We start from the raw sequence: 24,276 nt of genomic DNA, 5'->3' as shown, positions 1-24,276 counted from the left end.
CATCCCAGATCAACACAATCATCATCCCTGGTCGATACACCCGATTGAACATTTTATTTCTTGATCGAGTATGCTGTACGTTACCCAACGACACCTTATAAATAATTTTGCTTTTCGACAACCTGAGTTAGCATATCTATTCAATGAGTGTTCAAAACGTCAACCATCACAGACAGAACGACTAGGGTTCAATCTTTGTGAAGCACACCAATCCCAACGAAGCGTGACTCTTCACACCCGGACTATGGCTTTCGTCAGGTCAAGGATGCGGACTGTTCCGTCAGCACCAGCGGCATCCTTCCTACGCCCGGCTTCCAAGGAATAATGCGCCATTTCGTAAGTACGGGTCAATGCGCTATCGGGTGAAGGTTCCATTTTCTATTTAGCTTTAGACTAGTCCCCGCAATTAGATAAGAGTCGTGCGGTGTATAAAATAGGCCAGTGCTTGCTTTTCCCAGCCCGAGTTCTGTGAAGGAACGCAGAGTTTAGGCGGTCAAGATGGTCAACTTCGGATTCAGCGCTGCTCTCCTCGTGAACGCCTTGGGCCTCGTGGCCGCTAAAGGTCTTGGGAGTTTCCATGGGCCGTCGGCTCCTTTGGCGTACGCCAACCTGACTTCCAAGCTCGATGAGGTGCTCTCTCGTGGCTACTTGACCGTCGGCACAACCGGAGACTATAAACCATTCACCTACTTGGTGACCAACGTCACTGCACTCCCAAACTCCACCGCAATTAACACGACCTACATCGGCGCCGATATTGATGCGGCTCAGTCTCTCTCCAACGCCCTTGGCCTGCCAAAGCCCCCGCGTCTCGTCCACACCGTCTGGGCCAACATCACATCCGACCTCACGGCTGGCAAGTTCGACATCGCCATGGGCGGCGTCAGCCTTACTCTTCTACGCGCTCGTACCGCCTTCTTCAGCACTGCCATTCAGCGCGTCGGCAAGACGGCATGCATCCGGTGCTCCGACGCCGCTAAGTTCACCGACCTGGGTTCTATTGATCAAGAGGGCGTCCGCGTCGCCGTCAACCCCGGAGGAACCAACGAAGCTTTTGACCGCGCCAACCTGGAGGTGGCCACTATTGTAACATTCCAAGATAACAATGCCGTTTTTGAGGCAGTCCGCAGCAGTAAGGCAGATGTCATGATCTCTGACCTGATTGAGGTGGAACTTCAGGTGCGGTTGCACGAGGGAGAGTTGTGCATTGTGAACCCCAACGCGCCATTTAACTTTGAGGAACTGGGCTACGCCATCCCGAGGGATCCCATATGGAAACACTTTGTAGACACCTGGGTGCATATTCAGCTGGGGAGCGGTGCCTGGAACACAACCCTTGACAAGTGGCTGAGTTACAAGTGGCCCTTAGTCTAAGGACATTCTAAAAAGAACGAGGCGTCCTGGACTGTTTTCCTGGCCCGGCGGGAGTCGGTATCTAGTCTACATACAGTAGTATATGACCTTTTGCCAGGGAAGTCTTTACAGTTGGGGTCAGAGTGAGGTTTCTCTTCAGAGTTGCGAAAAGGGATAAAGATGTCAGTTATAGGTCGTAGTGTAGGCCTACCCTGAATCAATACTCGACCTGGCGCTTCTAATGATCATTCGGCAGGGGGTTTAGTCGCTTGATGGAAAGTGCCGCTGCTAATGTGAGTGAAAAAAGGTATGTCGAAAGTGAGTATGTTTTCTCAATTATCAAGAGGTTAGGGTGCCCCAGTACACACATACCCGGAGGGGGGACAGAAGCTCAACATTAAAAAAAAACACCAATAATAGTATCAGCAATACAGACCATATACCCAGTCCATTCAAAGGTCAACAATATACTCAGACAGACTAAGGTTTCTAGTCCAACTGGTTACCTTTCCCAATACCTCAATAAATCTTGATATATATCATTTCATTTTCGTCCCTGCCCTTTTCTTATAACCTGTCGCCAACATGCCTTCATACCAAGCCGATGACCTCGATGATCTCGAGTTTGCTGCCGAGGGCGCGAGTCCGGACCAACAATCGATCGCTTCGTCTCGTGTTGTGAGAATTTTCGAAGAGAATACCATCACTTACGGAGTCATGGGGGGGATGAACTTCTACCTGCGTGGATCTGGCCGCACCACCGGCGATGTTGATATTGCCGTTCACAATCGGCCCCGCATGGACGCTCTCTTGGATATCTTTAATAGCTATCAAGGGTTAGTACTCAGCTCCGCATGACACTTTCTGCACATCGATGACTCCTTTCACTTTATCCGTTTCGGCTTCATCGGACAAGCTCAGTCCTTGAGCAGACCTCCCGGCCTTGGCACGATAAGACTTAATCGTCGTTCATGAGACAGATGTAATCCCTTATCATTCCCTTTTGCCGTAGCGGGATTGCGACACTAGGCATCGCCAGATCAGTCCGCCGTTCGGTATTAGAGAGCGAGGCAATCGAAAAGGAAGAGTTTGCCATCCAGTAAATCGTGGACGATTGAGTAGAAAGTAGCCGGGCAATGATAGAATGGGGAGAAGGTTTGCCGGTTATATGTGGTAAGTATTGCAGGCAGCTAAGTAGGATGAAGTCTCAGTCTGGCGGATAGACACTGCAAAATGACTTTTTTCAAGACGACACTAATTCTCTCTCGCTGGCTCCCATCTATTTATCATTCCCCTCGGAATATCATCTAAACATCCTCCTCCTTCTTCTGCTTTGTGCCGTCTTCTGCTTCCAACTTGCCATCCTTCATGTCCCCATCAAGGATCTCAACAATGTGGAGAGTGCCATCTCCGGTTCTGTACCCTCCATGGCTTCCGAATGTGTGCCAAATGTACACCGTCATACAGGCGGCGACAATCAAGAAGGCAAAAATTGTCCAGTTGCCCATCGCATACAGAGGGGAAGTCGTGCTGGGGAACAAAAACGGGGCGGTGATACCACCGCAGTTGGCGATGGAGATCATACCACCCGTAGCCAAGGCTGTAGCGGTGGAGCCTTGAACCAAAGCAGTTCGGTGCTAAAAGTAATGTCAGTTTTGTTCAAGAGATATGGGAAGAGGCGTCTCACAGCCACAAACGGAAGCACGGCAGAGTTGGTGCAGGCGATGATGAAGACGGCAAAGTAGCGAACGCCCCAGTGTCTGACGACGGCCAGCAAGAGATATCCAGTAGCGACAAAAACCAGGGCTCCGATGACGTGTCTCGATCGCTCCCTTGTTCTGTCACTGTGCAGACAGTTTCCAACAATGACGAAGAGAGCGAAGACGTTGGGTGGCACAGTCAGCAGCTGCGCATCGTAACCCTTGAAGCCAAGCGACGCAACAATTGTCGGGGCAAAGTATCCGAAGGCGTTGAGCGAGTTGGTCATGAGGAAGTACTGGATGGCGAAGACCCAAAAGAACGGATCCATGAGCGTCTTCTTGGCAACCTTGCTGTCCCAGTGCTTGTCGTTCATCGAGGGAGCGTAAGGGCCGAGACGCTTGACGCAAAAGGCACGCTCCTCCGGGGTGAGCCAGGACGCGGTCTGGGGATCTAGTCGAGTGTAAGCATCTTTATAATTTATACACACCCATCAGCATGGAAATCGTACAATCCGGAAGCCAGAACCACACCATAACTCCGACAATGACAGCAGGGATTCCCTCGAGAATGAAGAGCCTGGTACAAAAGTTAGAATACCGAGTTGTATCGCAACGTGAGAGATCCATGTGTACCATTGCCATCCATACAAGCCACCCTTTTGGTTCAAAAACGAGATACCCGTAGCGAGCAAGCCACCGAAGGCACCCGCGACAGCAACACTGGATGCAAAGATGGCCATTCTCGTCGCTCGTTCTTCTGGCTTGTACCAGAAACAGAGATACATCATGACACTGCGGACGATGAGTTAGTTCGGTTTTGTGGGCTTTCGAAACGGGAGATACGAACCCGGGGAAGAAACCAGCCTCAGCCAAGCCCAAGAATATCCTCACAATCAGCAGCCCTTCGTAGGTGGTCACGGCTGCCGTGCAAATGGTGATGATGCCCCATGACACCATGATTCTGGAAATCCACTTGCTGGGAGAAAAATACTTGAGGAGAATGTTGCTAGGGAATTCCATTATGACGTAGGGCACAAAGAACAAGGCCACGGCGACATTGTATCGCTGGCCTGTCAGGTTCAACTGCTCCACGATGTTGTGCTCTGGCGTATCGTTGTTTAAGGTTCGCGCGTTGCCCAGATTGACACGGTCAAGGTAATCTAGAAACTAGGGTGTTAGGAAGTGCGTATTCTAATGGGCAGAGATGGGTGGGTATTCAGTGACGTACTCAACAGGTATGTTATGCAGATCCATGGCAGGATCCGCATGTCCTGTTTCCGAACGATCCTCTTCTCCATCTCGGTATCGGCGAGATCAACCGTCTCCAGACCAGGCACGTCCAGAGACGGCTTCTGGGAGAGGAGGCCTTTCCAGCTGACCATGGCGCAGGATATCTCAAGGGCGGGGTGAGATTCGAAGGGCTGAGAAATTCAGAGGGCAGGCTAACAAAAGGTTCCTGGCGCACAAATCGCTGGCTAGGTGAGGTTACAACGAGCTCCCGATCTCTGGATATTTAAGTCAAGACCTCTACGCTTGTCTTGATCCCTGCCAAAGTCTAATGCCGCCTCCGGCACGATAAGCAAGGCGATGCTGAATGACTCGTGTCACCATCAGATACCAGAGTAGCATTCTGCGATAAGGTCTTCTCTCGACAATGCGGGGAGAGCGAGAGATCGTCATGGTCTTAACCAACAAAAACAGAAACTTGGGGTCCTAGTTTCCAGGATTGCTTATCGCCCCACCGTCGGTTATTACGTAGTCCGGCACAACCCTTGCGGCAGTTCATGCTGATTTGGCCAATGAGGGAAGAAAAGATCGAGCCGGGGGGGGGGAGCCTGTGTGATCCAAGTGTTTTCTATACGAGATCCCCTGGCTTCTCCTGCTTCTTCTTCTTTCCCGTCAGCTACAATATCAAAAGGGCGAGTCTTGGGCCTCGGGGCATTAGCAGTTCGTGACACAGCTCTTGTCCTCGTTGCTCCTCATGAAAGAAGTGATAATAATAAAAATCAACCACGGATGATTATTCTCTTTTCTTTCTCGGCGACTCCGAACTCCGAGGAGAAAGGGAACTAAGGCACTTGCCCCATTGGGCCCGGCGGCGAGCGGCTCAGCAAAGGTCGGCCCGCCGGCCGTCGAACTAATCGCGCTTATTAAATCTGGCGCCGATGTAGTGGTTCGAGCTCGTTATCATATAGACTAACCCTTGCCTGATTTTTTGGGGGAGGGATTTTTTTTTTTTTTTTTTTTTTTTTTTTTTTACAACCTACCTGAGATTGGACGACTGTGCCACCACTTGGCTAAACAATACTCCCCCAGAATCAATCACCCTCTTCCACGAGAAAACAAGGCGATAGCCGGCAAGCAACTGAATTTTCTTACGACTTTCTTTCCACGTTGCAGTCGACCGATAAAACTGCCGCGATTCCCAGATGGCGGCCGAGACTCCGAGAAGCAAGTAAACAGGGAAGATGACGAATGACGACTGAAGCGAGAATGGCTCGGTGCCTGCTTTGACATCGTTACAAACCGAAACCCATCAGTGCCTGCTCCTCGACATAAAAGGAACTGTCCATGCTTGAGCTGGAATCAGACGCTGTCGAGATCGAGGCTCTCACCTCTGGCCGTGGACGAGATACCTCGGGATTACGGCTTCTAGTTTTGGCGCCGAGTCCGTCGGAAGCTGCTCGAGCATTGTCCCAATGTTTTGGAAGGACAAAAAGCCGTGATTCCTACTCCAACACCCGATGCATGGTTTTTGCATCCTGTTTCTGACCAATGACCAGATCTTCTAGACGACGCCCATGTTGTGAGGTTTGTTCTAATTTGACTATGATTGAGTCATTCTTGAGCTCGTTCTTTGGTCCGCCAACCATGGCCGCATTTACAAAGATGGTAACCTCTTCCTCTTCAGCTTTCAGTATTCGAAACAATCGCGTCAACTTCTCCCACAGGTCAGGGGAGCGTTCAATGAATGGGGGCTGAAATGCTAGGATGAACATGTCTTCGCGACAAGCCAAGTTCAGCCAACAGACCGAGAACAAATCATTCATCATTGCAGTTCGTCCGATACACAAATGTCTCATTCTTCTCGAAATACGCAGAAGCGCCCTTTCCCTGGCCGTGAGAACTACGAGTCCGGCATTGACGCCTTGAAATCCATCGAAAGAACGAGAGCATCACCTCCATCCGGTCTGGAAGCCCTCACTGTCTTCCGTGCCAAGTCAGATCCTTCAAAAATCTGTCGTTTGTTGGGCGAGCCTCAACTTCATGAGTATATTGTGGGACTCATGTATACGATGCCGACTAAGCCTAGACTAGCTTGCTTGGAAATGTTGGGCTCCTCCAGCATGCTCTGTGTTGAGCATGTGTAAGGTAGGCGGAGGGTAGAAGCCGGGTTCTCTATGCTAGCAAGTGTGTCGGGATGATCTATTCTCAACATTTTCTGCATCAGCTCAAGCGTTTGCCAGTGTAGCTGCTTTGCATCATCGTTACTCCCCCGCTACCGAGCAACAGTGTGATGTTATTTCATGCTAGTAATTGTGTGGTTTTACCTTTGCGCTAGCAACTTGCTGGCATTGAAAGAGAGCGGATGGCGGTTACTTGATTCATGCTAGCAAGTGCATCATGGATTTCGTAACCCAGAACCTTCTGTTACAGCTCGAGTGTATGCTGTTACACTTGTTTTGCTTCTTGGGAACCGCCCCGACATCGATATTGCAGGGATATTCATGGTGCCAGGCATGCGAGGACGCTCTTCACTGTGTACCTTCTCTGTCAAGTTAACTGTCTGTCGATATGTGCTCTGCCTTCTCGAGTATCTCTTCGCCATGGAGCAGAAACGCGAGATTCCTTATGCTGAGGAGTGCAGGGTAGGGTAGGAATCAGCAGAGTTAAGCTGACATACCAAATTTGCAGGGAGCCCTTAACTACTCCACTTCAAACTCACGTCATCCACTCCACGAGCATTTTGAGTGGAGTGGTTTGCGACCCTGAACAAGGTGATGAGCGACTATTTGGCCGTGAAGAGAGGGGGGAATTTCGGGTGGTCATCCGCCAGGCTGCTGCTGGAGGATGTAAGTCGCCACATGGGCAAAGTAATCGTGAGAGACAGCTGAAATTTCCGACAGACCTCCCTGCTGGACCTTTTTCCCAAGTAATATCCCGGCCAAGGTCTCAAAGTGGATAAGTATGACAGCCGCGCAGACAGCACCCTCGGAAAAAGAGACGCTTCCGGATAACAACAGATGTCGGAGATCTTGCAGCGCTTAGGCATACCACATGCGCGCTGCTGTCTTGACGGAGATGTCGTTGGCCAAGCTGCCGTGGCTGAGCATCGACGCTGCACGGATGGCATGCTGAGCTAGAGATGGCTCTGGGGAGGCGAGAAACACGGGGAGCTCGTGCAGCCATATCTTAGATGGCGTCCCTGGCACCGGTGGTAGCCTCACGGGCCTGAAGAAGGACTCGATGAAGTTGGAGACAAACAGCTGGTCAAAGGTGCTTGCACGAGACGGCGGTTACCTTGGCGATTGGTATAACAGCCGGGCTCGTATTCTCTCTCGTACCTTGTCTTGACCTTGCGTTTTCGACATGTCGCGCAACCTCTGCTCCTGCCGGGGACGTTGACTATGGCGGCAGGGATGAACACTGCCGATTATAGGGAAATGTGGCATCTTCACCTAGTTTTAGGGTGAGGTAGGGTTGCCTGCGCTTTGTCATCCTAATGGCCCCTCAGCTTATTATTCAGACATGCGGGGAATAAAATCTCCATAACCTGAACTTGCCATCACTTGTGTAATGCCCGTCTTCGAAACCATGGACAACGAGTCAATATCCGTTGTCATCAGGCGCCCACTCCCCAACGCCGTCACATACGACCTCTCCACGGCGGGATCCGTAAAGATCACGCTGCCAGAGTCCTCAACATGGTCCAGCGGCCTGCACTGGCATGAGACTCACACCGAATACTTGAAGCTCATCAGAGGGACCATCCGAGTCCGTTTGGGAAATACCACGCGATGTATTACTGCGACCGATGATGAGCAGCCCGAGATTAGGGTCGCCCGCTACGAATGGCACGAGTGGCAGCGCGCTGCTCCAGATGGCCCCGAGGTTGTCGTCATTGAGCGGACAGAGCCGAGTGACAACGACAAGGCCGTCTTTTTCTGGAACCTCAACGGGGTCATCTTGAATGCGCCAAAGTTGCTGGGTGATTCCTCCTCGCTCGTCGCTCGATTTCCAACGCGCATACAAGGGCTGTTGCTTGATTTTTGGGTTACTCTCAACCTATTTGTCATTTTTCGATACCTCGACAACGTGCCCGTTTTCCTAAACGCGCCCGATGTGCTGAGGAGCTCTAGTGGGGTGGCCCAAGGCCTGCTTGAAAACATGGACTGGGTGGTGTCTCATGCCATTCTCTTTGCGGCGTCTTGGGTGGGATGGACCCTTGGAGTACAGCCTGTTCAGCGTCGATATACCCCGGCTGATGTCTACGTCGCATGGTGGTCCGGGAAAGGGGGCTCTGGCAAGAAGAACGCCTGAGTCGGGTTTGAGATGGAAGGATAAGAGCTACAGTGCCGGAAAGTAGCTACTGGAAGGATCATCTCATTATTGGATGTAACACCTTTTCGGCTACATTCCCATGATCCCTAGAGTGACCACGCGTAGATTTAGACACGCTAGACCCTCGGGCGAATGTTCGTGCCTGGCTAAGTGCCGATTGAGCAAGGGATCGTTGCTTGTTATTCATATAGGAGTACGGTAGACGTTGGTTGCGTGTTTCCAGCCTTCAGTGGATCTGACATAGTATTTAACGAGGCTTTGGAAACATGTTACTCATGAACACTGGGGTCATAGTCATACTTGAAGATTCCATCATGTCCGATTTGCAGTCAACAACCCACACGCCGACAAGGGACCCTAGCTACAAACGTATATCCTCGTCGAAGCTGTGTCATATGAGCCATTGACAAGAGGTCATGCATGCACACTCAACTCAGTTATCAATCAATCTTCAGTTTACTGAAGATATGAAACCGTAGTAACTAGAGAGTATATCGATAGAGAGGAGAGCGATCGCCCATCTTCTCCAACTCCTCATCAGAATACTGCGCCCTGATTTCCTCCTCTGTAAGGGCCGAGCGGTTCTGGTTGATCTTCCAGTACAAAAACTCCAAAAGCAAGCAGGCTCCAACACCGAGCCCTGCGAAGCCAAGAGAAGAGCCAAAGCCAGTCGGGTACTTGGGTTTCTCGTCTTCGATATAGATGTAGCTTCCGATGATGCCACCGATGTTGCCGAGGCAGATCATGTACGCGATGCCCTGCGCTCGCTTTGTTGGTCCGGCTAGGTTGTTCATCGTCCAGGCGTTGCCACCAGGGTTGATCGGGTAGAACCCAATGCTCGCAAGGATGATGGAGAAGTAACAGACGGGAATGTTGTTGGCAATGTCGTCAGCCTTGGCGAACAGGACAGCGAATGATATCAAAACCAGCGTCTGAGCTCCAACGATGAAGGGCATGCGCCACTTGAATCGATCTGAAAAGACGCCCGAAACAAAAGCAGAAATCGCGCCGATGACATAGGGAGGGATGGTGAGTAGTTGGGCTTTGCTGCTGGTATATCCCATGTTCTTGATGATCTGGGGCATGGTGAACTTCATGCCGTAGTTGGGGACCGTGTTGGACCAGTAGACGAGGGCTTGGAGGTAAAGCTGCCAGTCCAGGAGGACGGACTTGACAATTTCCCACTTTCGAGCCTTCTCCGCCTCTCTCACTCGCATGCTGTTTCCCTGCACGGCAAGCTGTCGAAGCGTAAGATATTTCTGTTCATCGGGCGTGAGCCACATGGAAAGCTCCGGCGTGTCGATTAGGAGGAAGAAGGTGAGACCACCAGCGACCACGGAAGCGATGCCCTCGAGGATGAAAATCCATCTCCAGCTCTCGACGCCGGCGACGCCGTCGAGTTTTGCAATTGCGAATGCGAGGAGGCCTGAAAAGGCACCGGCTAGGGCGCTCGCGGAGTAGAACAGGGCGATTCGGACTTGGACCTCGTTCGGGAGATACCAGCGGGAAATGGTGAAGACGGCTCCGGGAAAGAATCCGGACCTGTAGAAAGAAAAATGGTTAGAGACTACAGGCCGAAACAGTGTCCGAGGCTACTCAGGGGCTTACTCAAACACTCCAAGAAGGAGGCGACAGGCCAGAAGACCTCCAAAGTTCTTGACAATTCCCGTCAAGGTCATGACAACTCCCCAGAGTGTCACAAGAGTACCGAGATAGTGGGACGGGCGCTTGAACTTGAGCAGGAGGGTGTTGCTAGGCATCTCTTTAGTGTGATTTTACGTTAGCATAGGATGACTCAAGGGTGCCATGTGCATGCAGGTGGAAATTTACCCAGAATGATGTACGGCACGAAGAAGATGGAAAGAGCAATGTTGTATTGCGTTCCGCTAAGATTGAGGTCTTCCATCAGACCTTCGATCTTGGCGTTTCCTAATGCACGAGTCGTCAGCACCTTCATGTTGTCATGGCCTGTAAATCGTTGACGCACCGATGTTCGCTCGATCGAGATATGCAATGAGGTAGAGGAAGGCAAGCATGGGTACAAGCCTGATATCGAGCTGGGGTCATGATGATGATTAGTTTCAAGCACACACGCCCAAGCTCCCGGGCTAGAGTATCGACTGCTCACCTTCCACATGACCTTTTTCCTCTGCTCCTCCGTGAAGCCGTCGAGAAAGGCTCGATCTGCCTCAGATAGTTCGGCAACCATCTCATGGTGGATGACATCGTCACCTTCCTTTCCTCGAAACGAGGATTCGGAGGGTGGGAGAGGCAGCGGCGTCTCGGCCTTGGTCGACATGATTTCGTTGGAGATGGTCAGGTTGGAAGAGTTCCGAGGAGACTGCGGGACGAAGATGGAGTTGCACTGGATGATATGTTTGATGGAGCGAGCGGGGAGAGGGTGTCATTTATGATAATCATGACCTGGGCCGAGAGTTGGCATGATGTTCCCCATGGGGAAAATTTCGTTGCAGTGTGGGGTCAGAGAGTGTGAGCATCTCCGCGTCGAGCCCCTTGGACTACAGAGTAAATGCTACAGGGATCACTGTATTGGATTACGTAGACTATCTTTGTGTAGAAGCGGAAGCTAGAGCATGGTCGCCCCTAGACTCGGAGATGCTCGAGGGCTCCGAACGTTTCCGAGCAAGGAACTCGGCGCGTGTGGGGCAACTTTTCCGAAGGCCTAGACTCGTAGAGACCTAGGGATGTATGATACGTAAATTCGGTTCAGCGAGTCATTCACACGATAATATTAAGTTGCGACTGATTCACAGAGACTAGCAAGAGATGGGCCCACCAGGTCGAGGCCCGATTTGATCCAAGAGGCTGTCCAGTGCATCATCATCGGACCGATTTTGGAACGTCGTCCAGTGGGAGACAACGATGGTCTTTAGCAGTAGCTAGCAGTACAGTCCCTATTAAATACAGTGGCCGCGTTCCCGGCTCCGCTGATCTCCCCCAATTCTAGGTCCACTCCAGGGCTGGCTGCCCTTAAGTATAGGCCCCATCGAGGCCCCAAGGCGGGTTCAACACCTGGCCCAAGCTACCCTACACCTCAGTACAGGATGAACGTGTTTCCCACAGAAGGGCAGTTGCTGTGTCACCAGATCAAATTGATACCTAGCTTCATAGACGTAGAATGCTTGGATTCGAGCTCCTGAAACCTCTAAACACAAATGGCAAAGATAAATCGACGGCCACTTTGTAATAAGAATGTTTTGACTTGATGGTGGACTGAACCGGACTTGCTCGGTGGAGTACCGATATTCCGAAGCCCTCAATGCCGACGCCCCCGCATTGTCGCCCCGCCCTTCTTCCACGCGTCATGTGGGTAGAACTTCAACGCTGACTGTCACGTCGTAGACACTGCTATCGTCATGGCATCTATTGCGGATACTACGCAGAGGAAAAACGTTACAAGGTACGTACTCCCCATGCCTGGACAGATGTCGCGACCTGTGGGTGCTCCAAGGCAACGGCCTTTCAGAGTGAATGCGTAACAACACAACAACTAATGGCTGATGCTGCATCAAGAGCTTGGGACGTTTGCAAAAGACGCAAGGTCAAATGCGACGGACAAAACCCGTGTTCCCGCTGTACACAAGGCAACATCGGTACGTACGAACGCCTGCGCTGAAAGATGGCGGTTCTGACGAGGGCTCCAGCGTGCGCGTATCGCGCTTCGTATAACCGTGTTCAGGGCGGATTAGCTGCAAGTCAACACGCGGGACACTTCGCAACATGTCCTCCCCCCGTCCATTCTGTCTAATGTCCGCAGCAGCCATACCGCCGCCGTTCGCATTGTAGAGGCGTGTCACATTCTCCCCAGACCATCCCTGATCCAGTCCACGAGCATGCCCCGACCTTCAGCCCACCGCAATCGGTGACCAGTGCAGTAGATGCAGATATCGCAGATGCCCCTGAGGTTTCTGAAGAATACAATGGTAGCGTCCCACGCCCACTAGTCCACCCATCAAGCTGATCTGAGTAGGTGATGCGAGCGTCGACGCCTTTTTACGAAGAGTCTCGGGACACTTGGCACAGATTGGCCAAGGGCTTCCCAGGAATTTGTTCAAGAGACACGAAGAAGATGACCATATCCACGCTACGAACTATATCCAGACATTGGCCCTTCCCGACAAGAGCACGGCGACGAGCTGTCTGGACGCCTATTTTGACCACGGCAACGCCACCTGTCGCTTCTTGCCTCGAGATCAGACTTTCAAACTCTTGGACGACCTTTATACCAATGACGATAAGCTGGCACAGAACCATGCAAATACGGCCATCATTCTTCTGGTTATTGGCACTGGGTACTTGTTGCACTTTCCTCCTTCCATTAGCTGACATACTGACCGCGCCTGTAGTTGCGTGTGGACCGCGTCATGGAAAAACGAATCGGTTGCGCCATGGAGAGCAAAAGCGTACGAGATGGCGTCATTCGAAGAGAACATGCTCAAGTACTAATAGCTGAAAGGCTACCGTTTCTACAGGCCGCGGGAAATAGGCTTGAAAAGGTTGATCGAATATACCCTCCAACCATCGGGGTACTACAAGCCCAATTACTAAAGGTAGGCTTCCAAATTCGCACGGGTTGAAGTTCTTTTCCACTAAGCTCTTTTAGTGCCAATGTGAGCTTGTACTTGGCCGGTTCAACAGTGCCTGGATGTCGCTTGGCTGGGCCATTAGACTCGGACAAATGATAGATATCCAGAGGGAACAGCAACTGGCAAGCGTTGACCCGTTGCAGGCATACTACAGACGACGCCTCTTCTGGTCCATGTTTATGATTGACCGGTGAATTCTTCTCTTTGCCTTGATTTGCCAATTGTTAACACCCGTGCCTTTAGCTATCTCGCCGTCATACTTGGACGGCCCATGGCCATTCAAGACAGCGATGTAACGGTCGAACTGACTCCGAACCTCGATGACACTGTCTCATCTCAAGTCGACGCCAGGGAGAAAAAGCTACTAATGGGGACGACTGTTCATTACCGGCAAGCACAGCCATACCTGCCTTCCGCGTTACTTATACAATACTAACCGAAAACGTGCGAATAGGTTGGTCAAGATCATCGGAAGGGCTGCTTCTCAACTGTACCCCGTAGCAGACCGTGCTCCAGAAACCACCGACGCCATCATTTCCGAGCTAGAAAGCGAGCTTCAGCGGTGGCTCCAAACCACGCCCGATTTCTTCCATCCCAAGACAGGGTCCCTCCCGCGCCAGGAAGAACAGTATTACGATACACCCTGGATTCTGAAACGCCAGCAGCCAACGGTCCAGGCGGCATTCTTCTTTGCGAAAATGCTCATCTATCGGGGGCCTTTGCTGCGCGATTTTCGTCGCCAGGAGCCCAACAAGCCTCCTACCGACCCTTTATCTGACAATGCAAAGAAGTGCGCGGAGAGTGCCCTGGCTATGGTCGCGTTGGCATCGGAGTTTGGAGTTGACGATGGAAAGTACAACGGAATATTCTGGGTAAGTCTCACGCTTCAAAGAACCTCGCAATCCGCTGACATGGGGCCTCCCGCAGATTACATCCCATTTCGTCTTCTGTGCCATCTCCATCCTACTCGTCTATTTAACCCTGTATCAAGACCATGAGGATAGGTTCGTAGTTGAGAAAGCCGTCGAAGACGCCATGGCATTTCAACGGAAGCTGGACAACAGTGTCAATATCAGCGCGCAAAAACTGCTTGATGTACAGATTCCTACCCCCCTAGCGGAGCATGAGTTCGTATCACGACTAACGAATTCGGCCTTGCTAGGAATCGCGATAGCCCTCTTGACGTCCTCGCCTTTCGTGACATCGGCCTTGGTCACAGTTATCTGTGCTCCGTCTGCAGCGATACGCGTCTGCGTCCGCACGGCCGCGTCGAGGTTTAAGTCGCATCCGAAGACGTGGGCGCCTTGGGAGGCTAAAAGACGGGCTGTAGCAGCACCATTCCCCCAAGCGGGCTCATTGGGGTTTCCAGTTTGGCCGACGCCCGTTACTGTTGTGGGAATGTGGTGAGTCTTGGGTCATGTGGTGGCAAGTCTGTGTGGGAGGGTAGGATGTTTACAGAAGATAACTTTATCTTTCAAATCTGGATAGCTTTCTACTAGGCGGTCCTCTTCGTTGTTGGTGCTTGGTGGCATGACGGCAATCTTGATGCTGGCTTTCAGGCTCTGATTCTTGATTTGCATGAGCAGAGGGACGCGGGACTAGGATTAGACTGGTATGAAAATTACGCGCAAGATACCAGGTGTTATACCCTAGGCGAGCTAGAAATCTCCTCGGAGCTCGGTACACATCAAGACGCGCTCCGAGGGCTCGGAGAAGTTGTGTAAGTGGCGGTCCATCCACGCGTTAGCGGAAAAGATTCGGAGTTGCTCGGAAGCCGCCACCAACATGTCGGTTACTCCAATTCGGTTACTCCAATTGGAGGCGTCATACGAAAGTAAGGCTCAAGCATGTGGAGGTCTTTTCCGAAGCGGAACTTCGCGTGTCTCGGACAATGGGCTCGGTGCCCTTGTACTGCCCGTCTCAACGCGTTTAAATAGGTGTGTCGACCAATCCTAGCAAGGATAAACCAGACGTGCAAATCCTCGTTGCCAATAGAGACCAGCCAAGAACACCCTGAACAATGTCTCACACCACTTCAAAGGATGCGGCTGAGGGCACGCATGTCAATCCAGATTACGACCTCGAGACTCCTATTCCCCCAGATGCTAATGGCTTGCGTCAAAGCTTGACATCATATGGCGACGCTCACTTCTCTCTATTCCTTCGAAAAGTCTTCATCAAGGCTCTCGGCTATAGCGAGGATGCCCTCTCACGCCCCATCATTGGCATCGTCAATACGTACTCTAGCTTCAACCCATGTCACGCCAATATTCCCCAACTGATCGATGCCGTCAAGCGTGGTGTTCAGCTGAACGGCGGGCTCGCCATTGACTTCCCAACAATTAGCATCCATGAGTCGTTCTCGTCACCCACGAGTATGTACCTGAGGAACTTGATGAGTATGGACACAGAAGAAATGATCCGGGCGCAACCTTGTGATGCCGTTGTGCTTATTGGAGGTTTGCCCACCCCTTCCTGCATACCTTGCGACTATTTTTCTTGGTCATCAGAAGGAGTATTACGCTGACCTTCTTAAAGGTTGTGATAAAACCACTCCGGCCCAACTCATGGGCGGTCTTTCAGCAAACAAACCCATTCTTCATCTCGTCACCGGGCCAATGATGCCGGGAAGTCACAAGGGCGTGAGGATCGGGGCTTGCACTGACTGTCGGAATAATTGGGCGAGCTATCGAGCCGGAACCATCGATATTGAAGATATTTCGGCCATCAACAACGAGCTAGCTCCAACTGTACGTCCCGTTCTTCTTTCGTTGACCAACATACCTGCTGACAGATGTCATATTCACAGGCCGGCACTTGTGGCGTGATGGGAACAGCTAGTACAATGGCTTGCATCCTCGTCGGCCTCGGTCTAATGCCTTTCGGCGGTGCCACTGCCCCCGCCGTTTCCTCCTCTCGACTACGGATTGCAGAAGAGACTGGTGCGAATGCCGTAGCTGCATTCAAGAAGAACCTTCGGCCCCAGTCACTACTCACGCGAGAATCCTTCCTGAACGCCATCACCGTACTACAAGCCATCGGAGGCTCCACGAACGCCGTGGTTCACTTTATGGCAATCATCGGCCGACACATGGATACCGAGCTGGTCGAGAGTATCAACTTGGACAATATCAACGAGATTGGCCGGACAACGCCGCTGCTTGTGGACTTGAAGCCCAGCGGTGACAATTACATGACCGACTTTCACAACTCTGGGGGGATGCTTGCATTGTTGCACTCACTTAGACCCTTGCTCCATCTCAATGCCACAACAGTCACCGGTAGAAGCCTTGGGGAAGAGCTGGACAGGGCAACTCTGATCGAAGTACCTCGGCACCTAAGCTGCATTCAACCGTTTGACGATCCTCTATATCCAGCGGCTTCCCTCGTTGTTCTCCGTGGTAACTTATCCCCCGGCGGCGCCATCATGAAGGCGAGCGCGTCGAAATGGCGACATCTCCTCAAGCACTCTGGCCCGGCTGTGGTGTTCAAGGGTGCCGCTGATATGGCGAAGCGCGTCGATGACCCGAATCTGGAGGTGACTAAGAATAGCATTTTGGTTCTCCAGAACATAGGGCCTATAGGAAACCCCGGAATGCCCGAGGCTGGAATGATTCCCATCCCTCGCAAGCTCGCGGAAAATGGCGTTATGGACATGCTCCGAATTTCAGACGGGAGAATGAGCGGCACGGCAGGTGGTTCCATCGTTCTACACGTATCACCAGAGGCGGCCGACCCGAGCTCAGTTCTTGGCATCGTACAGAATGGGGACATCATTACCTGCGATGCAGAACAGCGCATACTGCAAGTGGAAATCTCAGACGCGGAGATCCAACGGCGGCTTGAGGAGAGACAAGCGGAGTTTGAAAGCAGCAGACAACCAAGGACGACTGGAAAACAACCGGTGTGGGTTTCTCGGGAGAAAACAAGAGGATATCGTGGATTATTCATGCGCTCGGTGTTGCAGGCAGAGAAGGGAGCCGACTTTGGCTTTTTAACTGCTGCTGGGCCTTAACTGTTATATATAGAATAGCTATCGTCGGTCGATGGAGTGTTGCGTGTAGGCAGCACGGTGGTGTTCAAGATGACCTGTAACAATATGAACAGTTTGACGCCGTATTATTTCTCGTATGACTATATATGAGCTGGTTATAGAGAGGTTCAAGTGTTGTGACTCTAACTCTAGTGTTGACGGGCTACGAAACCTACCATTTCATTCGTCATGTTATTATTTAACACAATCCTATTGCTAATTGCAGTAATTCCATTGTAGCTGGAGACATCGAGCGGCGGCAGGTCGCAGTGCACCTCATGACTTTGTCCTATGGCGGCACGTTGATGCCGTGACACCAATTGATGCTTGCCTGTTCGAGAGCCATTCAATTGTAATTCAGCCATGCACACAATACGCCAGCAGCTTGGAGAGATGAGAAGATGCAACAGATGTCGAATCGACTACGCGTTGTCCTGGCACCGGCACCAAGTCTGGGGGAAGGTTGGGAGTTAACATATGATATCGTGATACATATTATTACTGCTAGATAATTCCAAATCCGGCCCTCATCACGAGTCGATGGGTTTGACGCTGGGCTGGCGAATCAACCACTGGTTCGACAGAAGGCTGACCCTGAAAAGAGGCCCTTGACACGCTTGGGGTCGCTGTACAGCACGACGATCACTACCAAGACGGCTGGACGAGAGCCCTCGATCAGACTGTGGGCTCCTCATCGTCCAGCTTGTGTTCAAGACCCCGCTCAAAGACTGCAATCTCCTCCTTGGCGAAGTTCCTGGCGCTGACGCGCCTCTCGAATAGAGTGTCCAGCTCGGAGATGGCGCGCCCCTTCGTCTCCGGTAGGCGGAAATAGGTCCAGACCAGGGCAATCGCGCAGGGCGCCGCCCAGACGAAGCCGCCCTTGCCACGGAGGTTCCACGCCCCGGGGTTCAGGATGGGAGGGTTCAGGAGGTTGGCCAGGATGCTCACGACATTGTAGGTGTTGCGGGCCAGGACGGCCGTCTTGATACGCAGTCGCGTCGTAGGAATCTCGGCGACGAGACAGTAGCAGACGGGGCCGACGGTGATGTCGTATGTGACGACAAAGACCATCATCAACGCACCGGACGCCCAGCCAATGGCCTCGACGCGGGCTGGGATACCCATGAAGCCCACAGTCAGCAGGATAAGGAGCATGACGCTCAAGCCGACGAGGTAAAGTCTGCACCGTCCTACGTGAGGCAGAACGAACCACGCCGCGATAGTGCCGGCCAGAGCGAGGGCGCCAGTGCCGATGCCAAAGTCGAACGACCTCGCGGGATCGAAGCCAGCTTGCTGCAAGAAGTAGATGACGTTGCCGCCAAACCAGACGCCGCAAAGCACCTGGGCTGCCCAGACCATACACGCAATCTCTGTGCGCCGCAGGTTGGTGCCCCTGAAGCAGTCCAGGTACGAGACGCCCTCCACGACCTCCTTCTCCATATGGTCTGTGTATGCAATCATGGCCACGGTGTTGTTGATCTCCTCGTCAGTCGGCCCGCTGGCCAGTCACCGGAGAGCCTTCCTGGCATCCTCGATCCGCCCCTTGCGAACGAGCCAAGTCGGGCTCTCCGGGGCGAGCAGCACGCCGAGGATGATGGGAGGAGGAAACACCCATTGGATGGCGTAGGGAATACGCCATGCCCAGTCATCCTGGCGGCTGATGAGGCCGCGCAGGACGCCCGAGCTGATAAGCTGACCCATCACCCAGCACATGTTGACGTAGGTTGTCAGGATGGAGCGTAGTGGGATGGGGGTCACATCGGCGGCGTAGGTGGTTGTGAGGGTTTGAAAGGCACCCTAGACATCGTGTGTCAGCTTTGTTTCGCTAGTTGAGGAATATCTAAGGAAGAAGAAAGGCGTACCCAGGGAAGACCGCAGAGCACGCCGGCAGCGAAAAGCATGGCGATGTGCGAGGCAAAGAAGAAGATGAAGATGAAGCCAATGAGCATCAGGAGAGACCCGACGATGGTCTTCTTGTAGCCGTACCGCTCAGCAATGATGCCGGTGGCCGCCAGCCCCAAGATCTGACCGACCTGGACGCCGTTCTTCAGGCCGGACATCCAGGGGGCGGTGATCTGGTAATCGCCATCCTCGAGTTGCTCGCCGAACCTCTCCCGGAACTGGGGCAGGGAGAAGAAGGCATCGGTCAGAGCCGTGTCGTAGCCCTCCATCACGAGACAGAGGGAGAGGATCATGGAATAGGCGATTGCCTTGGGGTAGGCTCTGATGGCCTCTAGGACAGACATGTCCTTCTCGCGCAAAGCGGCGGCCTCGGCCGCCCTGAGCACGTCGTCGATGGCTGACACACCGGCCGGCTGCTGCTCAGCCTTGCTCTGGGCCGCGGTGTCACCCTCATGGTGCGTGGTGTTTTCTTTGGGTTTATCCATGCCGGGAATGAAGATATCAAGTATGGGATGAGGCGGCAGCCGGGGAGAAGCAGGATGTGTTTTCACTCAACAACACTATGAGTGATGGCTTCAACTACAACTCGTCTCGCCCTCGAGAGGCAAATACCTACTTTATAACCAGTTTATAACATGTTGTCTCATGATATGTGGAGTGGGGCTAGTTTCCCCAGACGCCATCAACGCATGTCAACCCCAGACGGGAGGAGACCAGCGGAATTGTAGCGCTGGGGAAGGTGAGTTCGAATCACCGGAACCGGGGTAGAGCCATGCACTCGGTACTGCCAGCGGCATTGCATGGGGTTTGTCGGACCGACAGACGAGGTGCTCGACCTGGTCCTACCCCGGTTGAGTTACGTTTCCCTGGTCGAAAATTGAAAATGGCGCGCCAAAAGGGTTTGTGTCGGACCGACAAGTCGTGATGGATCCATTACGGTCATATGATTGATGCAATAGTGTTCAAATTGATGATATGATGGTGTTGAGCCTTTCTTGTGATCGTTGTTCGGACTGGCTGGAAGAGGAGTTATTGAACCCCCCCTATGACTGAGGTATTAATCTATTAGAGGTTTTGTAAAATAGAGATACTTTATCATTGGAACTAACTAAAATAGAAGTTATTAACCCCCCCTTCTAAGTAGGTAAGGTTGGGATAACAATTTATCAGGAGTTCAATGATATAGAGTCACTTTCCAACACTGGCCTAAAACTGAACATGACGCGCTGAATGTATTTCTGTCGGTCCGACAAATGTTTCCTTCCACCCATGGGTCGGTCAGTTCTCTTCTCAAGACTGCTGAGCGGTCAGGGTCCTAACAACTTGACCCGAAGCCAAACATGCCTTGTGACTCAGGATTGGACAAGACCGGGAGGGGTTCTCGCTTATGCTTATCCAAAAGGCTATAAACTGGGGACATTCGTCCGTTTTAAGTATGGACAGTGGTCTGCTTGTTGGCGCTAGAGCCGACACGAGACAGTTGAGGCTGTGTTAGTGGCCCTAGGAAACATGGTCAACGGTGGGGAATCTGGGGACATCCTCGTGTGATCAGATAAGATTCTCCACAAGCACACCCCGGACAATCCGTCACTCAGTGAGGGATTCTGCGGGACTTTAGACCAATCAGACATACAGCAGTATCCGAGCCCCCTGGCTTGAGCACGCGAGCAGATGGAACGAACGGTCTCAGTAAAACCGGATTTGGGGACACGCAACACGTATGATCCTCAAACTCGGACTTTTTTGTATCGTAACTCGTCTAAACACCATGGAAGACTATGGATTCGCAAGCCGTCCCATCGCCAACCCGGCCGCGGTTGTGTCTGGGGAAACATACAGGCTGACCATCCTCGCCGACGGCCTCTTACGGTACGAATGGAGTGCCGATGGACACTTCGAAGACAGAGCGTCAACCTTTGCCATCAACAGAGACCTCCCTGTCCCAGAGTTCACCGTTGACGACTCGGACATGCTCGAGATCGAGACAGCGCGGTTCCGGCTCACCTACGACAAACAACGGCCGAGCCCTGGCGGACTCATCGTGGACCTCAAGGGCAAGTTCTCCGAGGGGGAGACGGTGTGGCGCTATGGAGACTTCAACTCGTCTCTAGGTGGGACGGCTCGAACGCTGGACAACATCGACGGACGCATATCACTTGGTCCTGGTGTCATCTCCAAGCTCGGCTTCGCCGCCATCGACGACAGCGGATCCATGGTCTTTGACGCCGAAGGCTGGGGAGCCAGCCGCCGACCTGGGGATCGCATCGACGGCTATCTCTTTGCGTACGCAAGGGACTACAAGGCCGCCATCAAAGCCCTCTATGCTATCTCAGGGCGCCAGCCACTGCTGCCGCGCTGGACACTTGGGAACTGGTGGAGCCGATTCCATCGCTACTCGGCCGACGAATATATCGCCCTGATGGATAAGTTCACCGAGGAGGGGATACCACTGTCTGTTGCCGTGCTTGACATGGACTGGCATCTCGTCGACGACGAGCGCGTCACTACCAGCGAGTGGACGGGCTACTCTTGGAATCGGAAGCTTTTCCCGGACCCAAGGGCTTTTAAGAAAGAACTGCAGCAGAGACGTCTCAAGCTTACGCTGAACGACCACCCGGCCGACGGGATACATGCGTTCGAGGATCAGTACAATGCCATGGCCGCGGCGCTAGGACACGACACTCAGCGCCAGCGGCCGATCCCGTTCAACCCTGGGAGCCCGGAGTACATGAAGGCGTACCTTGGGATTCTCCACCGGGGCCTCGAAGACGACGGCTGCGACTTCTGGTGGATCGACTGGCAGCAAGGCGAGCACTCTCGCACTGGGATTGACCCGCTCTGGCTACTAAACCACTACCACTTCCTCGATAGTGCACACGACGGCCGCCAGCCGCTGATCTTCTCGCGGTACGCCGGCCCCGGCAGCCATCGGTACCCCATTGGATTTTCAGGCGATACCGTCGTATCTTGGGCGTCTCTCGACTTCCAGCCCGAATTCACGGCCACGGCGTCGAATATCGGCTACGGCTGGTGGAGCCACGACATCGGTGGCCACATGTTCGGCTCGCGGGACGACGAGCTCGTCACTCGCTGGGTGCAGCTGGGTGTCTTCTCGCCCGTGATGCGGCTGCACTCGTCCAACAGTCGGTGGCAGTCCAAGGAGCCGTGGTACTACCGCGTCGAGGCGCGGCTCGTCATGACCAAGTTTCTCCAGCTGCGGCACCGTATGATCCCGTACCTGCACACCATGAATGTCAGGGCTGCCAGTGAAGACGAGCCGCTGGTCCAGCCGATGTACTGGAAGTATCCCGCTCTCAAGGAGGCGTACAAACTGCCCAACCAGTATACCTTTGGGTCGGAGCTGATGGTCTGTCCTGTGACGAAGCCGCGGGATTCTTCAACCAACCTCGCCAGCGTCCGCGTATGGTTTCCTCCGGGAGCAGCCCGATACGTCGATATCTTCACTGGACTGGTGTACGATGGCGGCCGCGAGCTGGAGATATTCCGGCCGCTGGGCGAGATGCCCGTCTTCGCTGCCGAGGGCTCCATCATTCCTCTTGATGCTGCGGCGGTCCCGGAGAATGGCGGGCACAACCCAAGCGCGCTTGAAGTCACCGTTGTCGTCGGTAAGAGCGGACGGTTCGAGGTTGTCGAGAACCCGGGAGACGATGTAGATGCTTCTGAGTCAGCGTCTAGAGGTGTTGGCGAGCGTCGCTTCACCATCCAGTGGGATCAGGAGGAGGCGAGGCTGACGGCCACGTCCACGTCGAGCAGCGACAAGGCGTGGACCTTCCGCTTCTTCCGCCTGGCTGAGAACGTGACACCAAGCGAGGTTTCTGTCTCGATCGACGGCAAGGCGATCAGTGGGGCGTCTGTGACTATCACCAGACACGCAGAGCCGGACATGTTTGGGTTGGACATCTCGGTCCCTGCGCTCACAATATCGCGAGGGAAGACGGGTCTTGACATCACGGTGCAGTTCTTACGCCAAGATCCTCAGCTGGCTGTGTTTGATATTGAGCCGCGCATCAACCAGCTACTCTTGGATTATCAGACCGACTTCGGTACCAAGGACGCCATCTGGAGAATCGCCGTCGAGAAGGAGGCCAGCCTTGCGTCGCGGGTTGGCGAGCTTGTTAGTCTCGGCGCAGGTCAAAAAATCATTGGTCCTATCCTAGAGTTATTGGTGGCGGATTCTAGAATGTAGATGCTGTATCAGACAACTAGAAATAGAGTATCGGATCGACAGCGAAAATACAGAGTGCATTTCAGTTCCATGATAACGACGTGAGACATCGTGTGGCAATTAATTGGATTGGCCACCGACACTGCTCAATTACCATCATCCTCCGTGCCGTCCTCCTCGCTCGGTTGATTGAGCTGCTAGACAGAAATTAGTACTCAAAGGCGAATCTGGTCTAACCATGCTCACAGGTCCCTGGCCAGGTCTCAATGAGGGCCCGAGTCTGTTCCAAGTCTGGTCCAAGTCTGTCTAGGTCTGGTCCTAGCAGGTGTGAGCGCGCCTTCGGTACGGTATCCCCCGGATATACACTCTCAGGGTCTCGTGCATGCACACGCGATGCGACTCATCGAATGGAGACGTCCCGTAGGACCTGTGCAGCCTGGTTCGAACAGTCTCGAACGGCCATAAACTGAAGAGGCCTTGACGCAAACGTGCAGAACGCACGTAGTGAATTTTATGGTCTATATCTATCTGAGCTTCAACCCTCACTCGCCTCCATGATCTGGGCTGCTATACTGCTGAGCAGACAAGCTTTAACTCAGGAAAGAGGTACTGAGCCTCTCGAGAAGAACTAGGACGCGCTGTACTGAGAATAACACGTCCATGTAGTCCCTAGATATCAAGCGTGTTTATATCATTAGCAGCAGAGTCTAGTGCAACGCGAGCCTTTGAAGCCTACCTAGCGACAGTGGGAGACGGCTGCGAGCGAGTAGCTCGTGACATTACGGAATCGCCAAGGCCCCAAGTTCAACAGCCACTACTGACCGTAGAATGGGTATTAAGAAGAGTTGATTAGGCATTATATATTATCGATTGGAAAATACGCTCCCTGAGAGTCCAGGGAATGAGCGAGGACGTCGTTGGTATGTTGATCGA

At 52.9% G+C, this 24,276-nt stretch overlaps 10 protein-coding genes across 10 annotated transcripts; 7 read left to right on the top strand and 3 right to left on the bottom strand.

Annotated features, from left to right (window-relative positions):
• Positions 1–718: 718 nt before the first annotated feature.
• On the top strand, positions 719–1,587 carry BGZ61DRAFT_462622 (uncharacterized protein; the record flags this gene model as incomplete). The annotated part of the gene is made up of 1 exon (XM_046247327.1): positions 719–1,587. A coding segment is annotated over exon 1 (496 nt), but the record flags the coding sequence as incomplete, so codon positions are not given.
• A 351-nt stretch (positions 1,588–1,938) lies between these two features.
• On the top strand, positions 1,939–2,456 carry BGZ61DRAFT_539102 (uncharacterized protein; the record flags this gene model as incomplete). Its single annotated transcript, XM_046254742.1, has 2 exons — positions 1,939–2,189; positions 2,393–2,456. 2 exons carry the CDS (start codon positions 1,939–1,941, stop codon positions 2,454–2,456), a joined length of 315 nt encoding a protein of 104 aa, XP_046096904.1.
• A 32-nt stretch (positions 2,457–2,488) lies between these two features.
• BGZ61DRAFT_462621 (major facilitator superfamily transporter) lies at positions 2,489–4,697 on the bottom strand. The gene is made up of 6 exons (XM_046247326.1): positions 4,282–4,697; positions 3,901–4,213; positions 3,687–3,845; positions 3,563–3,630; positions 3,041–3,504; positions 2,489–2,990 (listed from the first exon to the last, which is right to left on the bottom strand). Exons 1-6 carry the CDS (start codon positions 4,433–4,435, stop codon positions 2,661–2,663), a joined length of 1,488 nt encoding a protein of 495 aa, XP_046096903.1. The 5' UTR covers positions 4,436–4,697; the 3' UTR covers positions 2,489–2,660.
• Positions 4,698–5,657: 960 nt separating this feature from the next.
• On the top strand, positions 5,658–7,628 carry BGZ61DRAFT_562075 (uncharacterized protein; the record flags this gene model as incomplete). Its single annotated transcript, XM_046255835.1, has 5 exons — positions 5,658–6,420; positions 6,668–6,717; positions 6,774–6,927; positions 6,969–7,126; positions 7,471–7,628. The coding sequence occupies exons 1-5, from the start codon at positions 6,128–6,130 to the stop codon at positions 7,626–7,628; spliced, it is 813 nt and encodes a 270-aa protein (XP_046096902.1). The 5' UTR covers positions 5,658–6,127.
• A 240-nt stretch (positions 7,629–7,868) lies between these two features.
• BGZ61DRAFT_367714 (uncharacterized protein) lies at positions 7,869–8,594 on the top strand (the record flags this gene model as incomplete). The annotated part of the gene is made up of 1 exon (XM_046241813.1): positions 7,869–8,594. The coding sequence occupies one exon, from the start codon at positions 7,869–7,871 to the stop codon at positions 8,592–8,594; it is 726 nt and encodes a 241-aa protein (XP_046096901.1).
• A 503-nt stretch (positions 8,595–9,097) lies between these two features.
• On the bottom strand, positions 9,098–10,824 carry BGZ61DRAFT_367510 (major facilitator superfamily domain-containing protein; the record flags this gene model as incomplete). Its single annotated transcript, XM_046241791.1, has 5 exons — positions 9,098–10,157; positions 10,224–10,377; positions 10,446–10,544; positions 10,603–10,672; positions 10,744–10,824. 5 exons carry the CDS (start codon positions 10,822–10,824, stop codon positions 9,098–9,100), a joined length of 1,464 nt encoding a protein of 487 aa, XP_046096900.1.
• A 1,168-nt stretch (positions 10,825–11,992) lies between these two features.
• On the top strand, positions 11,993–14,502 carry BGZ61DRAFT_539098 (fungal-specific transcription factor domain-containing protein; the record flags this gene model as incomplete). Its single annotated transcript, XM_046254741.1, has 10 exons — positions 11,993–12,036; positions 12,423–12,559; positions 12,607–12,928; positions 12,983–13,039; positions 13,093–13,186; positions 13,240–13,412; positions 13,466–13,639; positions 13,677–14,094; positions 14,150–14,349; positions 14,385–14,502. The coding sequence occupies 10 exons, from the start codon at positions 11,993–11,995 to the stop codon at positions 14,500–14,502; spliced, it is 1,737 nt and encodes a 578-aa protein (XP_046096899.1).
• Positions 14,503–15,242: 740 nt separating this feature from the next.
• BGZ61DRAFT_367660 (dehydratase) lies at positions 15,243–17,237 on the top strand (the record flags this gene model as incomplete). The annotated part of the gene is made up of 3 exons (XM_046241808.1): positions 15,243–15,681; positions 15,761–15,972; positions 16,032–17,237. The coding sequence occupies 3 exons, from the start codon at positions 15,243–15,245 to the stop codon at positions 17,235–17,237; spliced, it is 1,857 nt and encodes a 618-aa protein (XP_046096898.1).
• Positions 17,238–17,930: 693 nt separating this feature from the next.
• On the bottom strand, positions 17,931–19,501 carry BGZ61DRAFT_499136 (general substrate transporter; the record flags this gene model as incomplete). Its single annotated transcript, XM_046251368.1, has 3 exons — positions 17,931–18,734; positions 18,807–19,052; positions 19,118–19,501. 3 exons carry the CDS (start codon positions 19,499–19,501, stop codon positions 17,931–17,933), a joined length of 1,434 nt encoding a protein of 477 aa, XP_046096897.1.
• Positions 19,502–20,925: 1,424 nt separating this feature from the next.
• On the top strand, positions 20,926–23,364 carry BGZ61DRAFT_539094 (putative alpha-xylosidase; the record flags this gene model as incomplete). Its single annotated transcript, XM_046254740.1, has 1 exon — positions 20,926–23,364. One exon carries the CDS (start codon positions 20,926–20,928, stop codon positions 23,362–23,364), a length of 2,439 nt encoding a protein of 812 aa, XP_046096896.1.
• Positions 23,365–24,276: the final 912 nt, after the last annotated feature.

Source organism: Ilyonectria robusta (assembly GCF_021365365.1).
Source record: "Ilyonectria robusta strain PMI_751 chromosome Unknown BGZ61scaffold_32, whole genome shotgun sequence".
NCBI lineage: Eukaryota > Fungi > Ascomycota > Sordariomycetes > Hypocreales > Nectriaceae > Ilyonectria > Ilyonectria robusta.
This window is presented reverse-complemented; position numbering and strand designations above follow the sequence as displayed.

Coding starts and splice junctions, on each gene's coding strand:
- BGZ61DRAFT_462621 (XM_046247326.1), bottom strand. CDS start 4,435: ATGGTCAGCTGGAAAGGCCTCCTCTCCCAGAAGCCGTCTCTGGACGTG. Junction 3,846..3,900: donor GAGGCTGGTTTCTTCCCCGG/GTTCGTATCTCC, acceptor CATCGTCCGCAG/TGTCATGATGTATCTCTGTT. Junction 2,991..3,040: donor CCGTGCTTCCGTTTGTGGCT/GTGAGACGCCTC, acceptor CATTACTTTTAG/CACCGAACTGCTTTGGTTCA.